The 26,235-nt window shown below is 42.6% G+C and overlaps 1 protein-coding gene across 1 annotated transcript in view; it reads right to left on the minus strand.

Moving 5' to 3' along the window:
• FARSB (phenylalanyl-tRNA synthetase subunit beta) overlaps nt 1–26,235 on the minus strand; it is a 103,148-nt gene that overhangs the window by 32,159 nt on the left and 44,754 nt on the right. The window contains exons 11-15 of the mRNA XM_073625946.1: nt 17,110–17,171; nt 13,731–13,938; nt 13,159–13,239; nt 12,099–12,191; nt 8,131–8,248 (exon numbers count right to left, since the gene is read on the minus strand). Coding sequence (XP_073482047.1) covers nt 8,131–8,248; nt 12,099–12,191; nt 13,159–13,239; nt 13,731–13,938; nt 17,110–17,171 — 562 coding nt within the window. The remainder of the gene's footprint in view (nt 1–8,130; nt 8,249–12,098; nt 12,192–13,158; nt 13,240–13,730; nt 13,939–17,109; nt 17,172–26,235) is intronic.

Below are 26,235 nucleotides of genomic sequence, written 5' to 3' on the forward strand. Positions count from 1 at the left end.
GCCTACAGGCAACAGTCACAGCTGTAGAATTTATTGTATTTTTAGAAAACAAAAGTAAAGAGACTTTTATGTGGAAAGAGAGAGAAAAGAAAAATAAAGACTAAACACACAAAGTCCTGATTCTAGTTCAGTTTTTTTATGTCACATTCACTTTCCTAATTATATAGAAATGTGGTAGGAAATTGTGCACTGGAATGTACTGCTGTGTATAGCCCAATCAGCATTAAAGAAAGGAAAATTTTAGAAAATGTCAACTGAGGGCACTGATAGAGATGATAGTTATTTCTTATGCACAAAAGCAAATATGTCACAGAAAGAAAGGTGGGAGCTAAAGGGAGCAGATTAGAAAAAAAAAAACAGCATTAGTTTGTGCAGGACTAGATTACCCACATGATACAGGCAGTCAGTAATGTGGACAGCCCAGCTTTAAAGTATCACTAAACCCGCATCATAGAACACTATCAATAAATGGTGTATTACATGCTGTTCATACTCACTCAGGCACTGAGATTCATTTTTTGTGTTCTGAAACAAAAAAACCTGGTTGGTCCTGCTGCTCTCTAGTTCAAGTCTCCAAGGGATTTTGCAGAGCAGTGTTGGCAGCTCTGCATATGCTCTGTTTTCAGTGAGATTCTATGCTGAGCATTTTCCTCCTTATCACATCTGAAAAGCCCATGTGTGACCATAGAGTCACACATGTGGGGCGTATATCCAGTTGTAATTGACAGCCCACTCCCACCCTCCTCCATGCCCACTAACCAGCTATATTACATGTAGATTAACGGAGGCTTCACATCCCTCTTATTCTAAGACAAAGGCTGGAGGGACATGAAACAGCCTGTGACTGTCAGAACCCCCCCCCCCCCACACACACACACCATGTTATTTCCATAAAATAAGGTTTAAATTCAAAGAAATATTTGTATGACAATTTAAAACCATTTAAGGATTTATTTTTTCCTGTACTCCAAAAGCCCTTTTTTTAAATTTTGATCAGGTGACCAGCAGCAGAGGACTAGAAGCTCCTCCTGCTCATGTTTCCCTGCAGACAGGCTGGGGAAAAAAGGTACTTAGAGGTTTTTTATCATCAAAATAATTACAGTGCCATCATTCATATATAGAAAAAGAAGGGACAGTGTAAATTAAACAGTGTGCATTTGGTATCACTTTAACCATCTTACTCTTTTTGTCTGGTAATTTCGAGGTAAAAATTCAGCACTGGAGGATTGCCTCGAGAATACAGGGTTGCTAAAAAGCTATCTGTATAGCTTTCTCTGAAGGGCTTGTTTACATGTGCGCATTACAATACACCCTACACACCTCTACAACACACCGTGTAGCGAAAAAATAGGATTTTTATAACCGCTTACCTGTAAAATCCTTTTCTTGGGAGTACATCACAGGACACAGAGCACCATAGTAATTACTATGTGGGTTTTATGCCACCTCCAGGTGATGGACACTGGCACACCCTAAACAGGAAGTTGCCTCCCTATATAACCCCTCCCATACCGGGAAAACCTCCATTTTTGTAACAAAGCAATATACATATACCGCAAAAGAAGAGGGGCGTGACCTCTGTGTCCCGTGATGTACTCCAAAAAAAGGATTTTACAGGTAAGCTGTTATAAAAATCCTATTTTCTTTATCGTACATCATGGGACACAGAGCAGACTTGAGGACCTATACTGCTGCCTGCAGCACACTGTGCCCAAAAAGCGATATCCTCATGCCCTTTTTTACATCCACTTGATAAAATCTGCTGAATGTATGGACTGCAGACCAAGTTGCAGCCTTGCAGATCTGAGCCATGGAGGCTTGTGATGCACACCACAATCAAACTGCAAGGGGACTAAAAGGCCAAAATTGTAAAGATAAGGAAACCCATAATTTAGACTTACCCTATGAGGATTCCTTGTTTCTCCATACATATGGATTTGTTCCGGTGGATACTTATGTAAAGAATAATGTGGATCTAGTTGGAAGGAGATCGCTGAACCTGAGAGGGGGATTCCGGGTCTCCAGGATTCCGACCACAGGATTTATTCATGCCCTTCACCCCTGCAGGGCTTGGGCTTTCTGGTGAGTGAGGGCACAAGAGGGGGCCTGCCAAACACGGATACACTAACATTGAAATTCGCTGGGGATTACATACCTGTCTGATATACCTTCACTGGACAATTTACATTGGACGATTTTGATTGTATCACATACACCAACTTATTTAATACTTGTTTGATTGCACATATCTATTACTCTCATTTTTTGATTAATTCACCTCAAATTACACTTTTTTTATCAACATTTTTTACTATTTATATCAGTAAGATCACAGATGTTTTTTTGGCCCATTTACATGTATTTTTTATGTATTGTCTATGGTATTGGGCACGCGAGTGGGTTTTTTAAATGCTGATATTACTTTTTATGTCATCTTTATCCATCTTGTACCATGTATGATTTTGCATCTTTTCACTTATGGTAGTGACTTGCATATTCACACTTCATGCAATATATGTAATGGATTAACTTACAGGATTTTAGTCAGATTCTCTCACATAGTTTGCTGTGGACTTTGGTGCACACTGCACATTTATTGTACATTAATTTTTCACATTTTTTATTCACATTTTCACATTCCCATTTTCTGGTGGGTTGTGTTTTTGCATTTTTTGATTTTTCCATTATCTGTGAACAGCGCCATTCCCCTATTAGAACATTTTTGTGATGCACTGCCCAGCAGCGCTAACCGCTCTAGTAGAGTGCACCTTGACATGAAAAGGTGAAATTTTACCTTTTAACCATTAGGCCTGAATTATAACTTGCCGAATCCACTTAGCAATAGTGGATTTCGACGCTGCCTGTCCCTACCTAGAATTCTCTGCTCTGGCAGCATAATAAAACATCAGTCTTTCAGACCTGAGCAGTCGTCTTTAAATAGACCTTGACCGCTCTCACTACCTTAAGACAATGTAGTGAGTTCTCTACCCTAGACGCTGGTTTTGGAAAAAAAAAAAAAAAGACGGTAGGACAATATCTTGGTTTAGGTGAAAACCTAAAACCACCTTAATAATCAAATATGGCTTCTTTACAGGAAAGAGCGGCCGATACCCTTTTGCAGAGGGTATAGCAACCCAAAACACTATTTCCCTTGTCAGGACCAAGGGCGTATGTTCTAATGGTTCAAAGGGCTGTTTTTGTAATACAGACAAAAAAATAAGTTCCCAAGGGTTCAAGGGTGGTCTAACTGGCGGAATAAGCAGCATTACCCCTTGTATAAAAACCCCGGACCAAAGAATGCGAAGCAAGCGGTCTTTGAAATAATAAGACAGATAAAGCCGAGACTTGGCCCTTAATAGTTCTCAAGGCCAGCTTCATTTGTACTTGTAGAAAAAAAACAAGAATTCTACCTATGTTATATGTCCGAGGGTGGCAACCCTTGGATTCACACCAGGAAACATAAGCCCTCCAGAGTCTAGAATATATAACTCTGGAAGTCGGTTTCATTATGAAGGTAGAAATCACTGACCCAGAGAGACTACGTCTCTTCAGAATGTGGGCCTCAATAGTCAAAACGTCAATCTTAGAGTTTGTAAGGTAGGATGGAATATCAGCCCCTGTGAGAGTAGGTCTGGTCGTATTGGAAGGGACCATGGATCTTCCACCGTCATCCTTACGATTTCTGCATACCAGGACCTTCTGGGCCATGCTGGGGCTACAATAATTACTGGCTTTCTTTCCAGCTTGATTCTGCAAAGAAGCCATGGCAGCAACTGAATAGGGTATAAAGCCTAACTCAGTGAAAACTGACCCCATGGGGTCAACACGCCTCTGTCTCGCATGCGAGCGGATCCCTTGTCCTTGACATAAAGTTGTCCAATTACATGTTGAACCTGGATGCCAAAGATCTACGTCCGTGATCCGCCATCTTTGGATATAGCCAGAAAGATTTCGGGGTGAAGGGACCACTCTCCCGGGAACAACTGCTGGCGACTCACGTAGTCCACCTGCCAATTCTCTATTCCTGGAATGAAGACTGCCGATAGGCAAGGAACATCCTTTTTTCCGCCCAAGCTAGAATATGGTCCACCAGTCTCTGTGCTGCGTGACCCTTGAGTGCCCCCTTGGCGATTGATATAGGCCACAGCTGTGGCATTGTCGGATTGGATCCTGACAGGACAATCCCGTAACCTGAATGTTCAGGGCTTCAGAGCCAGATGCACTGCCCGAATCTCTAGGATGTTGAAGGGCAAGGCTTTTTCAGTTTTGGACCACTGTCCCTGGACAGCTGTGTTTTCCAGAACCGCTTCCCAACCTGAAAGGTTGGTATCTGTTGCTACCACTTTCCAGGTAACTGGTATGAAGGTTTTTTCCTTCTGCAGATTCCTAGATACTGAGCACCAACTGAGGCTCTGGAACACCTTTGGGGACAGCCGCATTGGCAACTCTAAAGCTTGAATCGTTTTGTTCCAAGCCGACAGGATACTGTTTTGCAACAGTCTCGAATGTAACTGAGCATAGGGAACCGCTTCGAATGAAGCCACCTTCTTTCCTAACAACCTCATGCAAAGGCGAATGGAGGGATCTCCTTTCGACCTGACTATCCGCTCTCTTATGGAATTGATCTTTGCCTGAGACAAGAACACCTTTTTTTGGGCTGTGTCTATGATCAGACCCAAGTATTCCAGCATCTTTAGAGGTAACTGTAATGCATACGCTTTGCTCCAAACGAGCCACTGACTGGTCTATTAGCAATAGATCGTCTAGGTACGGCAAGACTGTTATGCCCTGTGCCCTTAACCTGGCTAGAGGTGGGTCCAGGACTTTTGTAAACACCTGGGGTGCTGTAGCTAGCCCAAAGGGCAAGGCTACAAACTGGAAATGCTGCTGTTCTACCTCGAACCGCAGAAACCTTTGGTGAGCGGGAAATATAGGGACATGCAGATATGCATCGCTGATGTCGATAAATGCCAGAAGTTCTCCTTGTAGGATAGAAACCACTGACCTGATAGACTCCATGCAAAAGGAGCAGATCTTCAGGAACTGATTTAGATTTTTTACATCTAGAATGGGTCTGACATCCCCATTTGGTTTTGGTACCGTAAAGAGGTTTGAATAAAACCCCAAACCTTGCTCTTCTGTGGGGATTTGTATGATCACCCCCTGAGCCAATAATTGGTCTAGTGCCCGAAACTGAGATTTTTTTTCCTGGATCTTTGGGAACGTTTGACCTCAGAAAAAATTTCAGTTTGTACCCTAGAGTTACCGTGGAGATGACCCATCTGTCCTGAATTTCCTCTTGCCAGACTTCTGAGAACTGCAGAAGTCTTCCCCCCACCCTGGTGGGGGGCAGCCCTTCATAATAAGGCTTTAGAATTCTGTTTTGCAGGATTAACGCCCCAGGACTTCTTTTGTGCCTGGGCCTGACCCTGAGATCTTCCTCTAGTCTGATGGCGGAGGCCGTCGCCACTGCCTAGAGGCAGATGCCCCTGGTGCAGGAGAAAGAGTCCGCCTAAATGAAGGGCGTTTATTCTTTCTTTTGACTGGCAAAAGGTTCCTTTTCCCACTGGAAATCGTTTGGCTGTATTTGTCCAAATCTTCCCCAAATAGCCGATCCCCATGAAAAGGAAAACCAGTCAGGAGCTTTTTGCATGGTGCTTTGGCTGACTAATTTTTAACCACAGGATTCTACGCATGTGTACTAGCACAAGTGCAAGGCGGGGTGCTTGGTGAATAGAATCTTTAATGGCGTCTATGGCAAAACATAATGCTTTTGGTAGTTCGGCCAAATCCCGGGCTTGTTGTACAGGGACCTTTTTAAGGGCCTATCTAAATTGGTCCTTTAGGGACTGACAGATGCCTATTGCAGCGACTGCAGGCTGAGTAACGAAACCTACCAAAGAAAAAGAGGATTTTAACAGGAATTCCAACCCTTTAACTGTTGGATCCTTAAGCATTTGTGCATTGTCTACTGGACAAATTAGACTTTTATACACACTGGAAATCACAGCGTCAACTGGTGGTACATTCCATTTTTTGGTGAATTTCTCCTCCATGGGATAGAGAACTGAGAAACTCTTTGGAGGGAGAAAATGCTTATCCGGGTGATCCCATTTAGCATAAATAAGCTTCTCTAGTAATGCATGGACAGGAAAAGCATGCAAAGGCTGTGAAGGCTTTGAGGAACCCAAGGAAGAAACCGAACTTTCAGCAGACTCCGTTAGGGGTAGCATGAAAGTAAAATGAACCATCTCCGTAAGAGATTGTATCAGCAACTTCTCAGATTGCGACGCTTAAAAGGGTTTATCTACTATTGTTTCCTCCGCAGAGGAGTCATCGGTTTGTCTTTCCTCTTGATTGCCTGAGGGTAATGCCTCATCCTGTGCTCACTGTTCCCCTTGCAAAGGGTCTAAGGTGGGGAGGGGGATCTAACACACTTCCTATCCATTTGAATGGAGGATGCGATTAAAGCCACTAATCTTCCTTCTAGGCCCTGCAGGGCGGAGGAAAAAGGCATCTTCAGTCACGCATACAGGGGCTGAGATGAGAGAAGCAGCTGCACCACCAATTTGTTCCAATGACTCACCCTGGCTTGCCATATCTGGTATTTCAGGTGAGGATGACAGTGTAGAGACACGACTGCAGTTCCTAGCGCCTGGGGGTGAAATCTTTGGTACCTTTTTGGTCTTTGTGGTGTCTTTTTTAGTACGCATAGTCCTAAGCACAAAAACAGAGGCACTATCTAAATGCACTATTTGCTGAACATAGTCTGACAGTGTAATGCCGCTATACAAGTTCAAGCTAGTGCTGGGAAAAATGTCCTTTCCATATTAGGAATACCTTTCTCAGCCCTTATGTGCCCCACCGCTCCTGTGTCCTGAGTGCAGCCAGGCTTGCTTCTCCTCGCTACAGCTGAGAGACTGCTCCATGTGAAACTCTTAAGCCTGCGCCAGGCATCCTCATGGACACTGTGCCCTACACGGCGCCGCACCTAGGCCCGTCCCCTCAGTCAACCCGCACCCTCCTTTCGTTTGAAAAAAAAACATTCCTGCGCATTCCGCAGACCCAACACGAGGGGGGGGGGGGGGGGGAGAGGCAGAGATACGAGGTCCGGCTACCATCCACCTTGGCCTCAGCGGCACTTTGGATGGATCCGGTCTGTGGAGGTTATTTAAATCCAGCATGGATCCCTCCTGGAGCTCCTCAGAGCACATCTTCCCTCGTGACCAACACCTTAGACACTGGAGAAAAAACTGAGGTGTTCCCGGTATGGGAGGGGTTATATAGGGAGGCAACTTCCTGTTTAGGGTGTGCTAGTGTCCATCACCTGAAGGTGGCCTATAACCCACATAGTAATTACTATGGTGCTCTGTGTCCCGTGATGTACGATAAAGAAAAATAGATTTTCATCTATTGAAACTCATTCTGAATTAGCTGCATAACACAGAATGCCGCAATGTGCCTCAATGTATGAAAAAGCATGTGTTGCAATGCAGTGTATGAATGGGCACTTAGGGTCAAAATGTAAAATCATATATTCGTTTTTACATGGTATTTCAATTATTTCTAAACTACGTCTATAAATCTGTACGATCTTGAAGTTTGCTAGTTTGTGGAGATCCCCATGCATTTACTTTAATGAAGTCTGTCACATGTATTACTATGCCCTGTGAGTAGGCACTGCTGTGTCATAGAATTCACAGAGCCTGCCTTCTGAACTACAGAGGTGCTAAGAGAAGGAGTTTCAGGAGGCAAAGTCAATACAGGAATCACAGCTTGCAGGCAGCAAAGTACCATGGGATATGTAGTCCTTAGAAATTGAAGGTAAACAGCAGAGAAGAAGCTGCAAGCAAAGCATGCAGGGAAGCCAGGAAGTTGTGGAAATAGATGACCAGCAGACAGGCAGCACTCACAACATGAAAGGAGATTTTTCAAGTAATCTTATATTGGATCGACAATCATATTTATTGTTTATATTGATATTAGAATGCTGGTGTTGGACCTAAAGGTAGATGAATAACAATACTGGTGGTGATGGAATGGATGTGGCCAGTATAAAAGGGTGTCAAAATATAAAATGATAACATGATCTCTCTCTGTTGGGATAGAAGATATTAGACTGATGTTTACCTTTAGAGGGGTCCTTCGTTATCACATCTGAGATCTCAAACAGTTTCAAAGGGAGCGGCATTTTGCGATTTGCAGCAATGGTTTTCAGTAAGCCTGGGAGTAAGGTTGTACGTGCCACCTAATCAATCAGGATGTAAGATTAGGTAAGAAATTTGTTACATGATTGAACACAAACAGAATGCCACAGAGCAATTTACAAGGTTGCCCTCACTTTTCAGACATAGCAGTAAATATTTAAACAAGTTACCTAATTTATTTTTGACATCCCCGCCCTGGCAAAAAAAATTAATTAGGGTTTGTTCACACTTGTTTGGAAACTGACCTTTTTCTGCAATAGAAAAATGCTGATCTTAGCACAGGCAAACAGAAAACAATTATTTACTATGTGCCCTGTTTACATTAGAATGCAGGTGCAGAAATCTGCGGAATGTCTGCATTTTTCTGCACCGCAGCGGAGCCCCAGTCTGTGCATCTCGATGTACTGCAGTTGAGCTCGAGTACACAGAAATTAATGTCTCTTTTAATAAAGGAAAAAAAAAAAAAGGGAAAACAGTGCCTTGTTGTAAAAACACAAGCCACCACAATTGTCTTGTTTTCCTGTGTGGGTAGATGGAAGTACCTTAACAGGGAAAACAACTTACTGTGGATTCAAACATGCTGGGGGACAAGCTAGATCTACAGTCAGACAAAACAAACATTAACAGAAAAAATATATAAATAAAAAAAAAAAAATAACTGGGCAGACTCGATGGACCACTTGGCCTTTTTTCTGCCATCAGTCTTCTATATTTCTGAAGTTACTGCCAGCATTAGAAGTAAGCATTCACTTGCAAATTGCAATCAGTGCTTCAGGGTTATGCCGTTTTCCTCTTTTCGTTACTAGTAGTCTTGTAACTCTGCAAAGTATAGGGCAATGTCTATAGGGTTACAGGGAAATCTGCAACTCCTAAATGTTCACTGCAGTCTCCTCTGGGAAGCTATAACCCAAGATGACATAACTGAGACCTTATACACAACACGATGAAGAAGTGTATGCAGCCCCAGTGTGTAAACTAAGCCAATATTGTGCTTAGCTGCTTGTGTGCATTAATCCATTCTGCTTAATACCAGTTTGTTCTTTGGTGCGCAATGTGCAGGATCCAAGTGTTGTAGATTGGACTCTGGTTTACATTAAAACTGCTCCAGGAGACGTAAAAGATAATAATCGGTCCACAGCCACCTTTTAAGAGCAGGCGCTTTTTTTTATTTTTAGAATTCTTATTTTTGTGTATATGGTGCACATTATAAACGCAGGGCCTACTTTGTAGTAGTTGCGTTTCACTGCTCCTTACCAGGATGCAAGTGAATAAGTCATGAACTAAAAGAAAACAATGCAGCCCTGTGTGGGAGTTATCTTATCTCAACACAGTTACATTTTATAACTGCACAGAGAGCTCCCTCTGGTGGCTAAGCTAAAAAATATTTTAAGCAGAATTCTACAATCCTAATGTTAAAAATTTCTGGCAGGTAGGCTTATATTGTAATAGAGACTCTGTATCAAATATCTTCCTCTGTCTGCCAGCTCCTTTTATTCAAAATGTAGACCGAGCCACATATGCATGGCTTAGTGTAAATTCTCAGCTTGCCATAGAGGCAGAAAGAATTAACTTTCACGTGCATGTGCAGAAGCAACGTTATCTCAGGCCATCCAATCACAATGGTTGAAGATGCTGAATCCGAGAAAAATTGAGTGAAAATGTCACCAGGGGAGCAAACAGATGCTTCCTTGCTGGCAACTTTGTCACCTTCCCGGTGTGTTGGAATCTTGCATCCTCCATAGCACTGTGGTATCTCCTGCTGGTCTGTATGTCACTACAGGACATAGAAGTGACATACGTACCATGGGATGGAGCCACAGCACAGCATCTGACCCCTTTTTTTACCGCAATACCCAAAATATGTACTCACTGAAAATACATTAAATTTTCACTTTCAGTCTAAAATGACATTTAAAAATGGACTGTATCCATAAAAAGCACCACAATCTAGATCAGTGTTCCTTAACCTTTTGCAAGGCACAATTTAAAATTAGAGCTGCACAATTTATCGTTAAAAAATCATGCTCTCGATTCAACCCCCCCTCCCAATCTCTATTGCAGAGTTTCTTGATTCTTTCAGGTAACAAGTGTAGAGAACTCTTTGCTCACTCAGCTGTAAAAAGAAAAAAAATGGGCAGTCTGCCAAGTTTGTAACATTGTCTGTGCTAGTAGATAACTAGAAACATTGTAACTCTTCCTTCTTAGATCAAAGAGATACATTTCTGTGTGTAAATGCAGGAAGTTTAACCACTTAAAGCGGAGTTCCACCCAAAAAGTGGAACTTCCGCTCATCTGATTCCTCCCCCCCCTCTGGTGCCACAATTGGCACCTTTCAGGGGGGAGGGGGGTGCAAATACCTGTATTAGACAGGTATCTGCACCCACTTCCGGGAATAGACTCCCGTGGGAGTCACGCCCCCTCGCAGTCTCCTGGGAAACACACAGGTCCCAGGAGATAGCGGGGACCACTCAGAACACGCAGCGCGACTCGCGCATGCGCAGTAGGGAACCGGGAAGTGAAGCCACACACTAGTACTGACTAGTATTCCAGCGTTTCTCTTCTTAGTTTCTCTCCCTAACTCGGTTAACAAGACCCCACAGAGTGGGGCAAAGGGGGGGGTGGGCAAACAAGGATGCTCTAGAGGCACCAAACATCCAAATTATGACATTGGCCGCCTGTAGAGCATTTGCTGACATCATTGGTTGGTAGGATGCCAGCGGCTGGAAGGTTGTAATGGTGCACAACAAAAACCTGCAGCTTTGTGTAACTAATGCCCCGTACAAACAAATGGATTTTCCGACAACAAATGTTGGATGTGAGCTTGTTGGCTGAAAGTCCGACTCTGTGTAGGCTCCATCGGACATTTGATGTCGGACTTTCTCCCAACAAATGTTGCTTAGCATGTTCTCAAATTTTCCAACAACAAATGTGTGTTGTCTGACTTTCCGATCGTGTGTACACAAGTCCGTTGGACAAAAGTCCAAAGTACAAACACGCGTGCTCGGAATCAATACTCACTAAACACAACATTAGCAGAAGGAGCCCAAAGAGTGGCGCATGACTATTGAACTTCCTTTTTATCGGCTCGTTGTACGTCTTGTACGTCACTACGTTCGTAATTGTTGGCCAACATTTGTGTGACCGTGTGTATGCAAGACAAGTTGGAGCCAACAACCTTCGAACAAAATTCCATGATTTTGTTGTCAGAAAGTCTGATCATGTGTACGGGGCATAAAAGGCAGACTTGAGCCACCCCCTGGCTTGTACACAATTTTGGGGTAACTTTTACTCATTTTGCCAAGGCACGCCTTAAAGCGGAGTTTTGCTGAAAAAAAAAATATTAAAAGCCAGCAGCTACAAATACTGCAGCTGCTGACTTTTAATATATGGACACTTACCTGTCCAGGGAGCCTGCGGTGTCGGCAGCTGAAGCCGATCCGTCCTTCGGCTCTCGGCTGCTGCCGCCGCCATCCTCGGTAAGGGGATAAGGAAGTGAAGCCGTGCGGCTTCACTTCCTGGTTTCCTACTGCGCATGCACGAGCCGCGCTGCGCGTCCTCACAGGGCCTTCTGCTGTATTCTGTGTCTCACAGAATACAGCGGGGGAGGACGGGGTAGGCGGCGGAAGTGGTGTAGGTCACTAGACAGGTATCTGCTAGGTATTAGACAGGTATCTGCTCCCTCCTCCCCCCTGAAAGGTGCCAAATGTGACACCGGAGGGGGGGAGGAATCCAAAAAGTGGAAGTTCCATTTTTGGGTGAAACTCCACTTTAAACCTGAACGCAACCTGATTGAAAAAGGCTGATGTAGATCATCACTCACCTACATATACATCATACATACATGTTGAGCTAAAGAGAAAAAAGTGCTGACAATGCTCAGAGAGAACTAACCTGAAACTCAGTGGTTTTGGGATTTGCAATGTGGACTGCTTTGGTGGAGGAGACAGAAACACTCAGTTTATCAGCGATGTCATCCACTGAGCACTGCAGGTACAAGACATCAAATACAATAGTCATACAGGAAAGAATGATGAATAAAATACAATACTGTATTAAACACTTTCTAGACTGATTTAACAAAGTGAAATTAAACATAACTTTTAAAAACTGCAAGCAGACTTCTTATTGCAGAAGAGACATTCTGCGTTTTATAAATTATATATATATATTTAATTTTATTTATTTATTTTTGGGGTTATACTGCTTTAAGTGACTTTTACCATAGAATTTTCTATATATTTTTTTTTTTTTGGGCAAAACGATTGTACACTGTACTCTTTTTGTTTAGCATTGTCATATACACAAGTACAGCGGCACACAGCCATTCATGTTAATGACAGACTATGTGCTGCACCTGAGCTGCCTGGGCAAAGGAAATGCTGCTACAGTTATGCTGAACGAGCTCAAGCGCCCCATGAGCAAGAGCCCTTGGGCTGGGTTCACACATGTCCGGTGTGGATTGTATGTCCCTTATCACTGCGAATAAAAAAAAAAAAAAAAACACATTTATTCAGTGGTTCAGGTGTGTTTTTTGATGCGGTTCCGATGCAAATTTGCAAGGCTTAGGACCAGATTTTTGTCACAGCTGCAATTTCAGTGCTGGCAAATACACAGTAGATAGAGGATGTCAACTCCTGTAGTAGGTGAACAATCCATGTTCGCATAGAGCTCAATGAGCCTGAAATTGGCACCTGATCTGCACTGCTCAGAAAACGCACAGGACTCTTTTTAAATTCGCACTGTGGATGCGCCGCATATATGTGGACAGCTTCAATGGAAATCAATGTTATTTAACATGTCATGCGAATCGGACGCATCCAATTCACATATATGTGAACTGAACCTTACACTGCATCTCATTTACAAACATCACATCACAGTCATACAAAAACTGTTTTCAACTATATCTTAAAAAAAAAAAAAAAAAAAAAAAGGAAAAAAGAGAACATACCAGGGCAAAAGTCAGGGCTTCTGTAAACCCAGCTGCAGCCAAGTCCTGTCGCAGTAATTCAGTCAGCTTATTTAAAGGAAACTAGAGAAAAGAAATACGCATACCTGTTACAACATTTATGCAAATAAAAAGAGTATAAAAAGGCAAAGATTATACAAGTATTTTACAAAGAAGTATGGTGGGAAAGCTGCTGCTATCTAGCATAGCCCTGATATATCAATCATCAATACATTCACTACAAAGCAGAGGGGTAATCAGCCAGCATTACACAGAAAGTAATTTAAGAATACTATAGAGAGGATAGGCCATAAAACCTTCCACGTTCCTCCAATATTCCACTGAAAGTTCCCTGTTCAGGCTTTTTTAATGGAGGATCCAGTAACGCCCAATCAGATTCATCGTTTACTGATAAAACTTCAGTAAAGTAAAAACCTAACTGGTTGCTTTGGGCTAATGCATATTACAAATCATCTCTTTTTTGCACTGATTTATGAAATGCCCTAACTTATGTCTGTTTCCTTATACCACACAAGCTTTTTATCACTAGCTAATCTCAGGGATGGATTTCTCACCTGGTTAGCAATGGTGTATGTTTTTGGGATGGTCATTGGAATATTATTGAATCCATACGCTACAGCTGCATCTTCTACAATGTCACAGGCATGAATAATGTCCGCTCTTGTTGGAGGAATCTCAATTTCTAATTGATCGCCATCCTCTAACACATGCGATTTCAAATACATTCGGGTGAGTAACTTGGCTAAATTAGCTGGTGTCTCCCTGTTGAAACAGAACACAAATGTATACTCCATCATATAAAAAAAAAAAAACCCATTTAGCTTTAAATTACATAAAGCCAAAAATGCTTCAGAATAAAAAAAAAAAAAAAAGACAAAATAAATAATAAAATAATGGAGTTATAGGTTGTGTCAACTCTCCACTTTTGCTGGACAGCATAGTGTGCATGATAATGTGCAAAAAATTATCATCAAGAAAATAAAAATGTAATCTGTAAACCCCTAAGTACACATTTGAAAGACATAAAAGGAAACAGTTCTACCTGCCAAAAGATTTGTATTCCTCTCTATCCATCCTAAGATTTATGCAGGCCTGCCAGACAGCACAGCCACGTGCAGTTTTCTCTACTTAAAGTGATACTAAAGTCTAGTTTTTTTTTTTTTTATTTAAAAATAACATGTTATACTTACATGCTCTGTGAAATGGTTTTGCACAGAGCAGCCTGGATCCTCCTCTTCTCTGGTCCTCTGCCGGTGCTCCTGGCCCCTCCCTCTTGTCGAGTGCCCCCCACAGCAAGCAGCTTGCTTTGGGGGCATCCGAGTTGAGCCGCAGCTGTGTGTGTCCATTCACACATGGAGTTGTGGTTTGGCCCTGCCCCCTCTCCTGATTGGCTAACTGACTTTGATTGACAGCAGCAACAGTCAATGGCGCCGCTGCTGTTTCTCAGCCAATCAGGAGGAAAGTCCCGGGAAGGTGAAGCACTCAGGGACATCACTGGATATAGATGGGTCCAAGTAAGTATTGGGGGGCTACTACACACAGAAGGTTTTTTATCTTGATGCATAGAATGCATTAAGATGGAAAAACCATGCCACTTCCCTACCCCGGCTTGTAGTTGGAGTATGAAGAAGCAGCAATAGGCTGATATGATATATCAGAGTAGATATATTTACAGGTCATAAAGAGCTTTGCCAATTACTGCGTGATAAGAGAATTGGTTATTATCCCATTTGACCTTAGAACCCTTTAACTGCATAATAGACTGCCTAAGATTATTCAGCTTTATTTGGATCTTATGCATGGGTCCCTTTGGGTCATCTAACTTATTTGATACTAAAAATTTTTGATTTCTTCTTTGACACCCATGCATGAATGTATACACCTACACTGATAAAATTGCTCTTCTCTTTACAACTCAAGAGGGCATATAATAAAAGGTTCATAATACAAATGTATTTGCAGTTTTGTAATATGAAACAAAAGGGATAACATTTTTCTTTGAAATTATTTTGGTTAGCAACATTGTGGTAGAAGATTATTGGGCAAATTAAAAAATGTTTAGAAACATGAACTGCCATTGAGTTGCATCTTTGCTGACTAATTGCATATCAAATACAACTGACATAAAGCCTATAGTAAATTATAAATACATTGGTTCGTACCAATAAACAGAGTATGCTCCAAGTTTGCCCAGTTCTGTCACAATGGGTTGGAATTGCAGCGTCACAGTGCATCCGGAAAGTATTCACAGCGCTTCACTTTTTGCAAAGTGCGCTTCAATTTGCAAAGATTTCAAACTTTTTTCAGGTTGTCATTATGGGGTATTGTTTGTAGAATTTTGAGGAAAATAATAAATGTAATCCATTTTGGAATAAGGCTGTAAAATAACACAGAAGTGGAAAAAGTAAAGCGCTGTGAATACTTTTCGGATGCACTGTAAATTTGTAGATGCAACACTTTGCTCACAAACAGATTGTGGCTTTTCCTTTGGCTAGGTATATTTCAAGTCCTAACATAGGACACCTAAGTGGTTACAAAAAATTGAATTTGGAGGTTCCCCTCTTTGTCCTAGATGCTGTTGAGGCCCAGGCAATCTGATCCACATGTGTTTCAAACTATTCAGATTTATTATTCAGATATTGGACGGAAATAATGGATATGATAAATGTTCTGTAGTATATTCAAATTCCCTCTGTCCCATTCAGCTGTGTTTTGGTGGAGCTGAGTTTTATTGGAGTTAAAGCGGTAGTAAAAAAAAAAAAAAAGAAGAAAACTCTCCCTGCAAGGTAAAACCATCGCATAATAGCACATTATGAAAGGCTTACCTTGAAATGAAGCCCTCCAGCAGCACGCGGTCACCGCTGCAGAGGCTTCCATCTTCACCCGGTCTTCCATCTGGGTTCGCATGCTGTGGCCACTTTAATGGCCAAGCCATGATGATGTCACTGCTGCGGATGCACACGAGAGTCACAGCCATGGCACAGAGCTCTGAAGGAGAGGCACGGGTATGCCGTTCCTTCAGAGCGCATGCGCCGGTGACATCACTGGCTGCTGCTCCTTTGAATATCTCCTAAACTGTGAATGTTTAGGAGATCTTCATTTTGCCTACAGGTAAGCTTTGTTATAAGCTTACTTGTAGGTAAAAATAAACACGAGAGTTTACTACCACTTTAGATAACTATTTAATGCTGGCTTTTAATCCTTTCCTGTTTTTGGCAAAGAAGTTAGTGGCTAGGAAGTGGCTTTCACTTGCCCCTCCAACAGTTGATGATTGTTTTAAAGTGATACTAAAGGGTTTTTTTCTTTAGAAAAAACAAACATGTTATACTTACCTGCTCTGTGCAGTGGCTTTGCACAGAGCACCCTGGATTCTCCTCTTCTTGGGTCCCTCGCCAGAGCTCCTGGCCCCTCCCTCCTGTCGAGTGCCCCCACAGCAAGCAACTTGCTATGTGGGCCCCCCGAACTGCAGCTCCGTGTGTCCATCCATGTTTGTCAGATGTTTTTGAAATTTGTATTTTTTTCTTTTTTATGCTGTTTGTGATGTGTCTTCAACAATTTTCCTATGGGATTAATAAAGTATTCTGATCTTTGCATATGAAAAAACATTTTCAATAAAAAAGAAGAAAAGGGTTTATTTCAAGTGTTTTTATTTAAATTGGCTTATCTTGATAAGATGAAATTGTGATATAAATAAATATTAGGTATTTGTTGCAGCAAATTGGTGATTACATTTTATTTTCTATTGTTCAGTAGGCTTTTCACCTTTTCCCCGTAAATTATTGCCATTTTCTGTAAGCATAGTACACAACATGACCTAATTTGTTTGAGGACCAACCGTTTTGGTTCATATGAGAGAAAAGATGTGCCTCCTGTTCTAAAAAATGTAAAATACTGACGTAACACCAAAACAAAACAAATTATGATGTTTCTTACCTGATCCCAATCTTACTGTTCATCTTCTCAGCAGAAAGAGTTTCTTTCCTGTATGGCAGTTCCTACAATTGAAAAAAACATTGCAGCTGCTTAGACTACATGAACTGGGAATGGAGAATTACTGACCAGGAGATTGTACAAGAGAAAAAAGTCTGCAGACAAACACTAAAGAGGTGGAAAAAATAAGATTTTTATAACAGCTTACTTGTAAAATCCTTTTCTTTTGAAGTACATCACGGGACACAGAGCCATAGTAATTACTATGTGGGTTATAGGCCACCTTCAGGTGATGGACACTGGCACGCCCTAAGACAAAGAGTTCACTCCTTATATAACCCCTCCCACTAGTGGGAGTACCTCAGTTTTGTAGCAAAGCAATACAGGTGTAAAAAAGAAGGGAGGGACCTGTGTGTCCCGTGATGTACTTCAAAAGAGAAGGATTTTACAGGTAAGCTGTTATAAAAATCCTATTTTCTTTAATCGTACATCAGGGGACACAGAGCCATAGTAATTACTATGTGGGATGTCCCAGAGCAATGCCAACTGAAGGGAGAGAGACACAACAAATGTAGGGCACTTAAGAGACTAGAGGACTCATACTGCAGCCTGCAGTACACTGCGCCCAAAGGCGATATCCTCATGACCTTTTACATCTACTTGATAGAATCTGGTAAATGTATGGACTGAAGACCAAGTTGCAGCCTTGCAGATCTGAGCCATGGAGGCTTGGTGATGCACTGCTCAAGAAGCACTAACAGCCCTGGTGGAGTGCGCCTTAAAGCGGGGTTCCACCCCAATTTTGAACAATATCTGTATGTATTCTCTTCCTTGCCTAGATGCTGACATGCCGTTTAAAAAAAATTTAAATCGCCGTAATTACCTTTTATTTTTCTATTCTTCTTTGCACTTCCTGGTTCTCCTCCCGTGGGAGTAGGCGTGTTTCTAGCCTCTCCCAGACTCCTGGGAGCTAGTCTCAGGCTTCCCAGGATGCCACTGAGCATGTGCGGGAACGAGCAGTGAATGCTGGGAGCACAGCATTCACCACATCCAGAAAATAAATGCTTGTGGGCTTCAAATGCCCACAATGAAGATGGAAACCGCCTGCAGTGAATAATATAAGTTATTCTTTCCGACGAAATCTGACACAGGCGGACATATTACACACAATATGTGAGTATGTAATGCTGAGAAGAAAAGTTTGTGAATGAACTCAAAAAAAAAAAAAAAAAAAACGATAGATAGGTGGACCCCTGCTTTAATGCAAAAAGGAGGAATTTTCCTCTTTAAACCATAAGCTTGAACAATCACTTGGCGAATCCATTTAGAAATGGTAGATTTCAATGCTCCCTGTCCTTTTTTAGGACCGTCTGGCAATACAAACAAAAGATCTGTTTTACGAATCTGAGCGGTCATCTTCAAATAGACCTTGATTGCTCTCACTACATCAAGGGAATGCAGTGATTTTTCTTTTATAGAATGAGGTTCTGGAAAGAACGAAGGCAGAACAATATCCTGGTTTACATTAAAACATGACACTACCTTCGGTAGGAAACTAGGATGAGGTCGCAAAACCTTATCCTTGTGAATAATCAAATATGGCTCTTTACACAAAAGAGCAGCCAATTCTAATACTCTTCTAGCAGAAGATATGGCAACCAAGAAGATGATCTTCCTGGTTAAGAGAAGCAGGGGAATATCCCGTATAGGCTCAAAAGGCTGTTTTTGTAAAGCCGACAGGACTAAAGTCCCAAGGATTCAGCAGGGACCTAACTGGAGGATTAATCCGCGTTACCCCCTGAATAAAGTTACGAACCAAAGAGTGTGAAGCAAGTGGTCGTTGAAAAAATACTGATAAGGCCCACACTTGGCGCTTGATAGTACTCAAGGCCAGCTTCATTTCTAATCCCATCTGTAGGAATTCAAGGATTCTTCCTATGACATATTTCCTGGGGTGCCACCCCCTGGATTCACACCAGGAGACATATGCTTTCTAGACTCTATAGTATATGACTCTGGAGGCCGCCTTCCTAGCATGAACCAAAGTAGAAACTACTGAAGCTGACAGCCCACGATCTTTTAGAATGTGGGTCTCAATAGCCAAACTGCTAAATTTAGCGCTTGTAAGGTAGGATGGAACACCGGACCTTGCGAGAGATAGTCTGGCCATAGTAGTAGGGACAAAGAATCCCCTACCGCCATCTTTATGATCTCAGCAAACCAAGATCTCCTGGGCCATGCTAGGGCAACAAGAATCACATCTTTCCCTTCCTGCTTGATTCTGCAAAGAAAACACGGAAGCAAAAGAACAGGAGGGAATGCATAGAACAGGAGGGAACGCATAGAACAGGAGGGAACGCATAGATCAGAAAAAACTGATCCCATGGAAAAAACCAAGGCATCTGTTTCGTATGCCATTGGCTCCCTTGTCCTTAACACAAAGTTGTCGATCTTGTTGTTGAACCTGGACGCAAACAGATCCACGTCCGGAACCCCCCATTTTTGACATAATGATAGAAAGATGTCAGGGTGAAAGACCATTCTCCTGGGAACAATTGTTGGCGACTTAAATAGTCCGCCTGCCAATTCTCTATCCCCGGAATGAAAATTGCTGATAGGCAAGGAATGTTGTTTTCTGCCCAAGATAGATATGATTCACTTCTCTCTGGGCCGCATGACTTCTCGTGCCCCCTTGGTGATTGATACAATCCCGCAGTCTGAGCGATCAGGCCTCCAGGGCCAAGCGTACTGCCCGAATCTCTAGAACATTGATGGGATGCTGTTCTGCAGCAGTCTTGAATGAAACTGCACATAGGGAAGGGCCTCGAAAGAAGCCACCATCTTTCCCAACAATTTCATGCACAGTCGAACAGAAGGATTCTTCTTTGTTTTGACTAACTGAATCAGCTCTTTTATGGAACTGATCCTTTCCTGGAGCAAGAACACCCTCTTCTGAGCTGTATCTATGATCAGCCCCAAGTACTGTAATCTCCTTGGTGGCTTTAAAGGAGGGTTTCTCAACCTAGGTATTCCAGGTAGCTAACAGCAGAGACCAAAAAGTTTGGTTTAAGCAGGCTACCGGTCGATCTATCAAGAGAAGATAGTCTAAGTAGGCTAGTATTGTTATACCCTGAGCCCTTAACCTGGCTAATGGAGGAGAAGGATCTTTGTAAATACTTGAGGTGCAGTAGCTAGACCGAAAGGCAAAGCTACAAACTGGAAATTAATATCTTCTACCATGAAGCGTAGAAATTTCTGGTGAGCGGGGAAAATCGGCACATGGAGATAAGCATCCTTGATGTCGACTGACGCCAGAAGTTCTCCCCCCTGTAGGATGGAGACTACTGATCGGATAGACTCCATGCGGAAAGAATGGATATTCAAAAAACGGTTTAGATCCTTTAGATCTAAAATAGGTCTGACATCCCCGTTTGGTTTTGGGATCATGAAAAGGTTTGAATAAAACCCTGAACCTCGCTCTTCCAAGGGGACCACCGATATCACTCCTTGAGACAAGAGATGATCCAAGGCGAGAAAGAGAGACTTCTTTTTCACTGGATCTCTGGGAACGTTTGATTTGAGAAAACAGTAGGATGCTTCCCCCCACGAGAGTGAGCGGGGGCTCCCCTTCATAAGGAGGCTTTGGTATTCTGTCTAGTGGGTTTTCTTCCCCACGTCTCTTTTGACTCTGGGACTGACCCTGAGGTTTACCTCTTGAACCTGATAGTGGAAGCAGTCGTGACTGTCTGGAGGCTGATGCTCCTGTCACTGGAGAAGAAGCACGTTTAAAAGTAAAATGCTTAAACTTCTTCTTAACCGGTAAAAGAGAACTTTTCACACAAGAAATTCTTTGGATATATTTATCCAGATCGTCTCCAAACAACCGTTCACCATGAAAAGGAAAACTGGTCAAGAGCTTTTTGCATGGCACTTCGGCTGACCAATTTTTCAACCATAGGATTCTACGCACATGTACCAGCCCTAGCATAAGCCGTGAGGCCTGGAGAATAGAATCTTTCATAACATCTACTGTGTACATAATGCTTCTGCTATTCCAGCCAAATCCTGGGCCTGCTGATCAGGAAGAACTTTGAGTACCTCTACAAATTGGTCCTTTAAGGACTGAGAAACTCCAATTTCTGCCAGCACAGGTTGAGCAACTGAACCTGCGAGTGAAATATAGTTCTTAAAAAGAAACTCCAAACTTTTATCCATTGGATCCTTTAGCATGTGAGCATTGTCTACCGGACAAGTCAGGTTTTTGTTCACAGAAGATATAGCAGCGTCAACTGCTGGAATTCCTCATTTTTTATAGAACTCTTCCTTCATAGGATAAAGTGTTAAAAACTTTTTTTTGGAGGAAAAAACGGTTTATCTGGGTGCTCCCACTCAGAATACATTAGCTTCCGGAGCCAAGAATGGATAGGAAACGCATGAACAGATTGGGAAGGTTTTAGCAAACCCAAACCAGAAGTGGGCTCATCGACTGACTGTGTTACTGGCAGTAAAAAAGTCGAATGGACCAATTCAGTGAGAGACTGTACCAACAATCTTTCTTGTGAACCTGAACCCTCCATGTCAGGTTCTTCAGAAGAGGAGACATCAGCCTCTTCCTGGTCCTTTGAAAGAAATTCATTATACCAATCTGGAATGCAATTAAAGCATCAATTTTTTTGCTCCAAGCTTAAAATGGTTGAAGAAAAGACCTGCTAAGTAATAAACGCAGGGGCTGCAGTGTCAAGTGCAGCTGCAACACTTGCCCCTCCTGATGGCTCACTCTGACCAGCCATATTACTCTCAGGGGAGGATGCCATCTTTACTGGGATAGATCTAAGCTTCAGAGAGACTGCAATAGTCTTTCTAGAGCCTTTTGAGGTGTTTTTTACCCCCTTCCGACCATAGCCTGATGCACAAAGCAGAGGTACTACCAGAAGGAATGCATCTACTGTTTGAGCAATAGTCCAGTTTTAACACTGCTATTAATGCTCAGCCTGATGCAGTAATAAATGTGTCAGAGGAAATGCCTGTGTCACCAAACCTTAAATGCCACCTTTTGCTCTTGTGTCCCTCCCTAGCTTGCAAAACACAAATGGAGCTTTTTAAACATGCCTTCCCGCGCTGGACGTTGGAGGACGCCAATGGGGGGCTAGCTCTCTAAAAGAGAAGCGTTACAGGCAAGACCTTGTTTCTTCGGATACGAGGCCCGGGTACCATTCAATTCGGCCCAGAAGACACTTTGAATGGATCCGGTTGCATGGCTAGCCCCAGCAAGGATTGCTCCAGTGGAGCTCAGCACAGCACATCTTTACTCATGACCAACACCTTAGATATTGGCGAAAAAACTGAGGTACTCCCACTAGTGGGAGGGGTTATATAGAAAGTGCACTCTTTGTCTTAGGGCATGTCAGTGTCCATCACCTGAAGGTGGCCTATAACCCACATAGTAATTACTATGGTTCTGTGTCCCGTGATATACGATTAACCACTTGCCGACCGCCTCACGACGATGTACGTCGGCAGAATGGCACGGGCAGGCAGAATCACGTACCTGTACGTGATCTGCCTCCCGCGGGCGGGGGGTCCGATCGGACCCCCCCCCGGTGCCCGAGGCGGTCGGCATTTGTCCCCCGGTGATCGGAGGCGAGGGGGAGGCCATCCATTCGTGGCCCCCCCCCCCCCGCCGATCGCTCCCAGCCAATGGGATCATTTCCCTGCCTCTGTATAGTACACAGAGGCAATTATGTCATCTCTCCTCGGCTCTGTATTTTCCGTTCCGGCGACGAGGAGAGAAGACTGTAATGTGAGTGCACCAACACACACACAGTAGAACATGCCAGGCACACATTACACCCCCGATCCCCCCCAATCACCCCTCCCCCCTCCTGTCACACTGACACCAAGCAGTTTGTTTTTTTTCTTCTGATTACTGCATTGGTGTCAGTTTGTGACAGTTAGTGTGTTAGGGCAGTTAGTATTAGCCCCCTTTAGGTCTAGGATACCCCCCTAATAAAGTTTTAACCCCTTGATCACCCCCCGTTGCCAGTGTCGCTAAGCGATCATTTTTCTGATCGCTGTATTAGTGTCACTGGTTACGCTAGTTAGGGAGGTAAATATTTAGGTTCGCCGTCAGCGTTTTATAGCGTCAGAGACCCCCATATACTACCTAATAAATGTTTTAACCCCTTGATTGGCCCCTAGTTAACCCTTTCACCAGTGATCACCATATAACCGTTACGGGGGGACACTGGTTAGTTCGTTTATTTTTTATAGTGTCAGGGCACCCGCCGTTTATTACCAAATAAAGGTCGCCCCAGACAGCGTCGGGTTAGCGCCAGTAGCGATAACACCCACGCACGCAGCATACACCTCCCTTAGTGGTATAGTATCTGAACGGATCAATATCTGATCCGATCAGATCTATACTAGCGTCCCCAGCAGTTTAGGGTTCCCAAAAACGCAGTGTTAGCGGGATCAGCCCAGATACCTGCTAGCACCTGCGTTTTATCCATCCGCCTGGCCCAGCCCAGCCCATCCAAGTGCAGTATCGATCGGTCACTGTCACTTACAAAACACTAAACACATAACTGCAGCATTCGCAGCCTCAGGCCTGATCCCTGCGATCGCTAACAGTTTTTTTGGTAGCGTTTTGGTGAACTGGCAAGCACCAGCGGCCTAGTACACCCCGGTCGTAGTCAAACCAGCACTGCAGTAACACTTGGTGACATGGCGAGTCCCAAAAGTGCAGTTCAAGCTGGTGAGGTGGCAAGCACAAGTAGTGTCCTGCTGCCACCAAGAAGAAGACAAACACAGGCCCGTCGTGCACATAATGCCCTTCCTGCTGCATTCGCCAATCCTAATTGGGAACCCACCACTTCTGCAACGCCCGTACTTCCCCCATTCACATCCCCAACCAAATGCAGTCGGCTGCATGAGAGGCATTTTTATGTCCTCCCGAGTACCCCTACCCAACGAACCCCCCCAAAAAGATGTCATGTCTGCAGCAAGCGCGGATATAGGCGTGACACCCGCTATTATTGTCCCTCCTGTCCTGACAATCCTGGTCTTTGCATTGGTGAATGTTTTGAATGCTACCATACACTAGTTGAGTATTAGCGTAGGGTACAGCATTGCACAGGCTAGGCACACTTTCACAGGCTCACAAGATGCCATCGCATTTTGAGAGACCCGAACCTGGAACCCGTTATAGTTATAGTTATAAACGTTAGTTACAAAAAAAAGTGTAAAAAAAAAAATATATATGAAATAAAAAAAAAAAAGTTGTCGTTTTATTGTTCTCTCTCTCTCTATTCTCTCTCTATCGTTTTGCTCTTTTTTACTGTATTCTGTGCAGTGGAAGACGGGAGCACTTGCCACACTGAGAGTATCGCTTTTCTATTGGAGGGATACATCAAAAGAATTTTTTTCTGGATATAAATTTTTTGGGACATTGTTTTTATTATATATTTTTTTTCCACCAGTTTTTAGCACATTTTTTTATTACTTTTGCATACACTTTTTATCACTTGGTTTATGAATTGGACTTTTCACATATCAACGCTGGGGACTTTACTGTAATGGTTCAGATTGTTTTTAATAAATTTACCAATTTATTTTCATCACAAATTTGGAATGTTTGCAGATTTTCATTTTTATTGACACATTTGAGTATATCTGTCCTAGCACGTTGCACTTTATTGTACGGTATATGGTTGTAGGAGCATTTCATTTATATTTTGCTCACTAATTCACTACAATTTCTTACACATATATTTGTTGCACTTTATAATACATACTTTTTACACGTATTTATACACGAACAATATTCAATGCACATATAGTAGAACAGTGCCAATTCCCTTACTTTTAGAATTTTTGTTGATTTGAATGTCACCTAGGTGATATTCTGTGTCAGGGGGGCTGCAGTTCTTTTTCTCCTCTCTTTTTTCCTAATCGCGGAACTATCGTTTCTTATTCTCAGAGACCAGAGTGGCTCCAAACATCTCTATGGCCTAAGAAACCGGAAGCTACGAGCATTTCATGACTTAGATTTCGCCGGATGTAAACAGCGCCATTGGGAAATTGGGAAAGCATTTTATCACACCGATCTTGGTGTGGTCAGATGCTTTGAGGGCAGAGGAGAGATCTAGGGTCTAATAGACCCCAATTTTTTCAAAAAAGAGTACCTGTCACTACCTATTGCTATCATAGGGGATATTTACATTCCCCGAGATAACAATAAAAATGATTTAAAAAAAATGAAAGGAACAGTTTAAAAATAAGATAACAAAGCAAAAAAATAATAAAGGAAAAAAAAAAAGGACCCCTGTCCCCCCCTGCTCTCGCGCTAAGGCGAACGCAAGCGTCGCTCTGGCGTCAAATGTAAACAGCAATTGTACCATGCATGTGAGGTATCACCGCGAAGGTCAGATCGAGGGCAGTAATTTTAGCAGTAGACCTCCTCTGTAAATCTAAAGTGGTAACCTGTAAAGGCTTTTAAAGGCTTTTAAAAATGTATTTATTTTGTTGCCACTGCACGTTTGTGCGCAATTTTAAAGCATGTCACGTTTGGTACCCATGTACTCGGCCTAAGATCATCTTTTTTATTTCATCAAACATTTGGGCAATATAGTGTGTTTTAGTGCATTCAAATTTAAAAAAAGTGTGTTTTTTCCCCAAAAAATGCGTTTGAAAAATCGATGCGCAAATACTGTGTGAAAAAAAAAAAAAAATGAAACGCCCACCATTTTAATCTGTAGGGCATTTGCTTTAAAAAAATATATAATGTTTGAGGGTTCAAAGTATTTTTCTTGCAAAAAAAATAATTTTTTCATGTAAACAAAAAGTGTCAGAAAGGGCTTTGTCTTCAAGTGGTTAGAAGAGTGGGTGATGTGTGACATAAGCTTCTAAATGTTGTGCATAAAATGCCAGGACAGTTCAAAACCCCCCCAAATGACCCCATTTTGGAAAGTAGACACCCCAAGCTATTTGCTGAGAGGCATGTCGAGTCCATGGAATATTTTATATTGTGACACAAGTTGCGGGAAAGAGAATTTTTTTTTTTTTTGCACAAAGTTGTCACTAAATGATATACTGCTCAAACATGCCATGGGAATATGTGAAATTACACCC

This window comes from Aquarana catesbeiana, linkage group LG04 (assembly GCF_042186555.1).
Source record: "Aquarana catesbeiana isolate 2022-GZ linkage group LG04, ASM4218655v1, whole genome shotgun sequence".
NCBI lineage: Eukaryota > Metazoa > Chordata > Amphibia > Anura > Ranidae > Aquarana > Aquarana catesbeiana.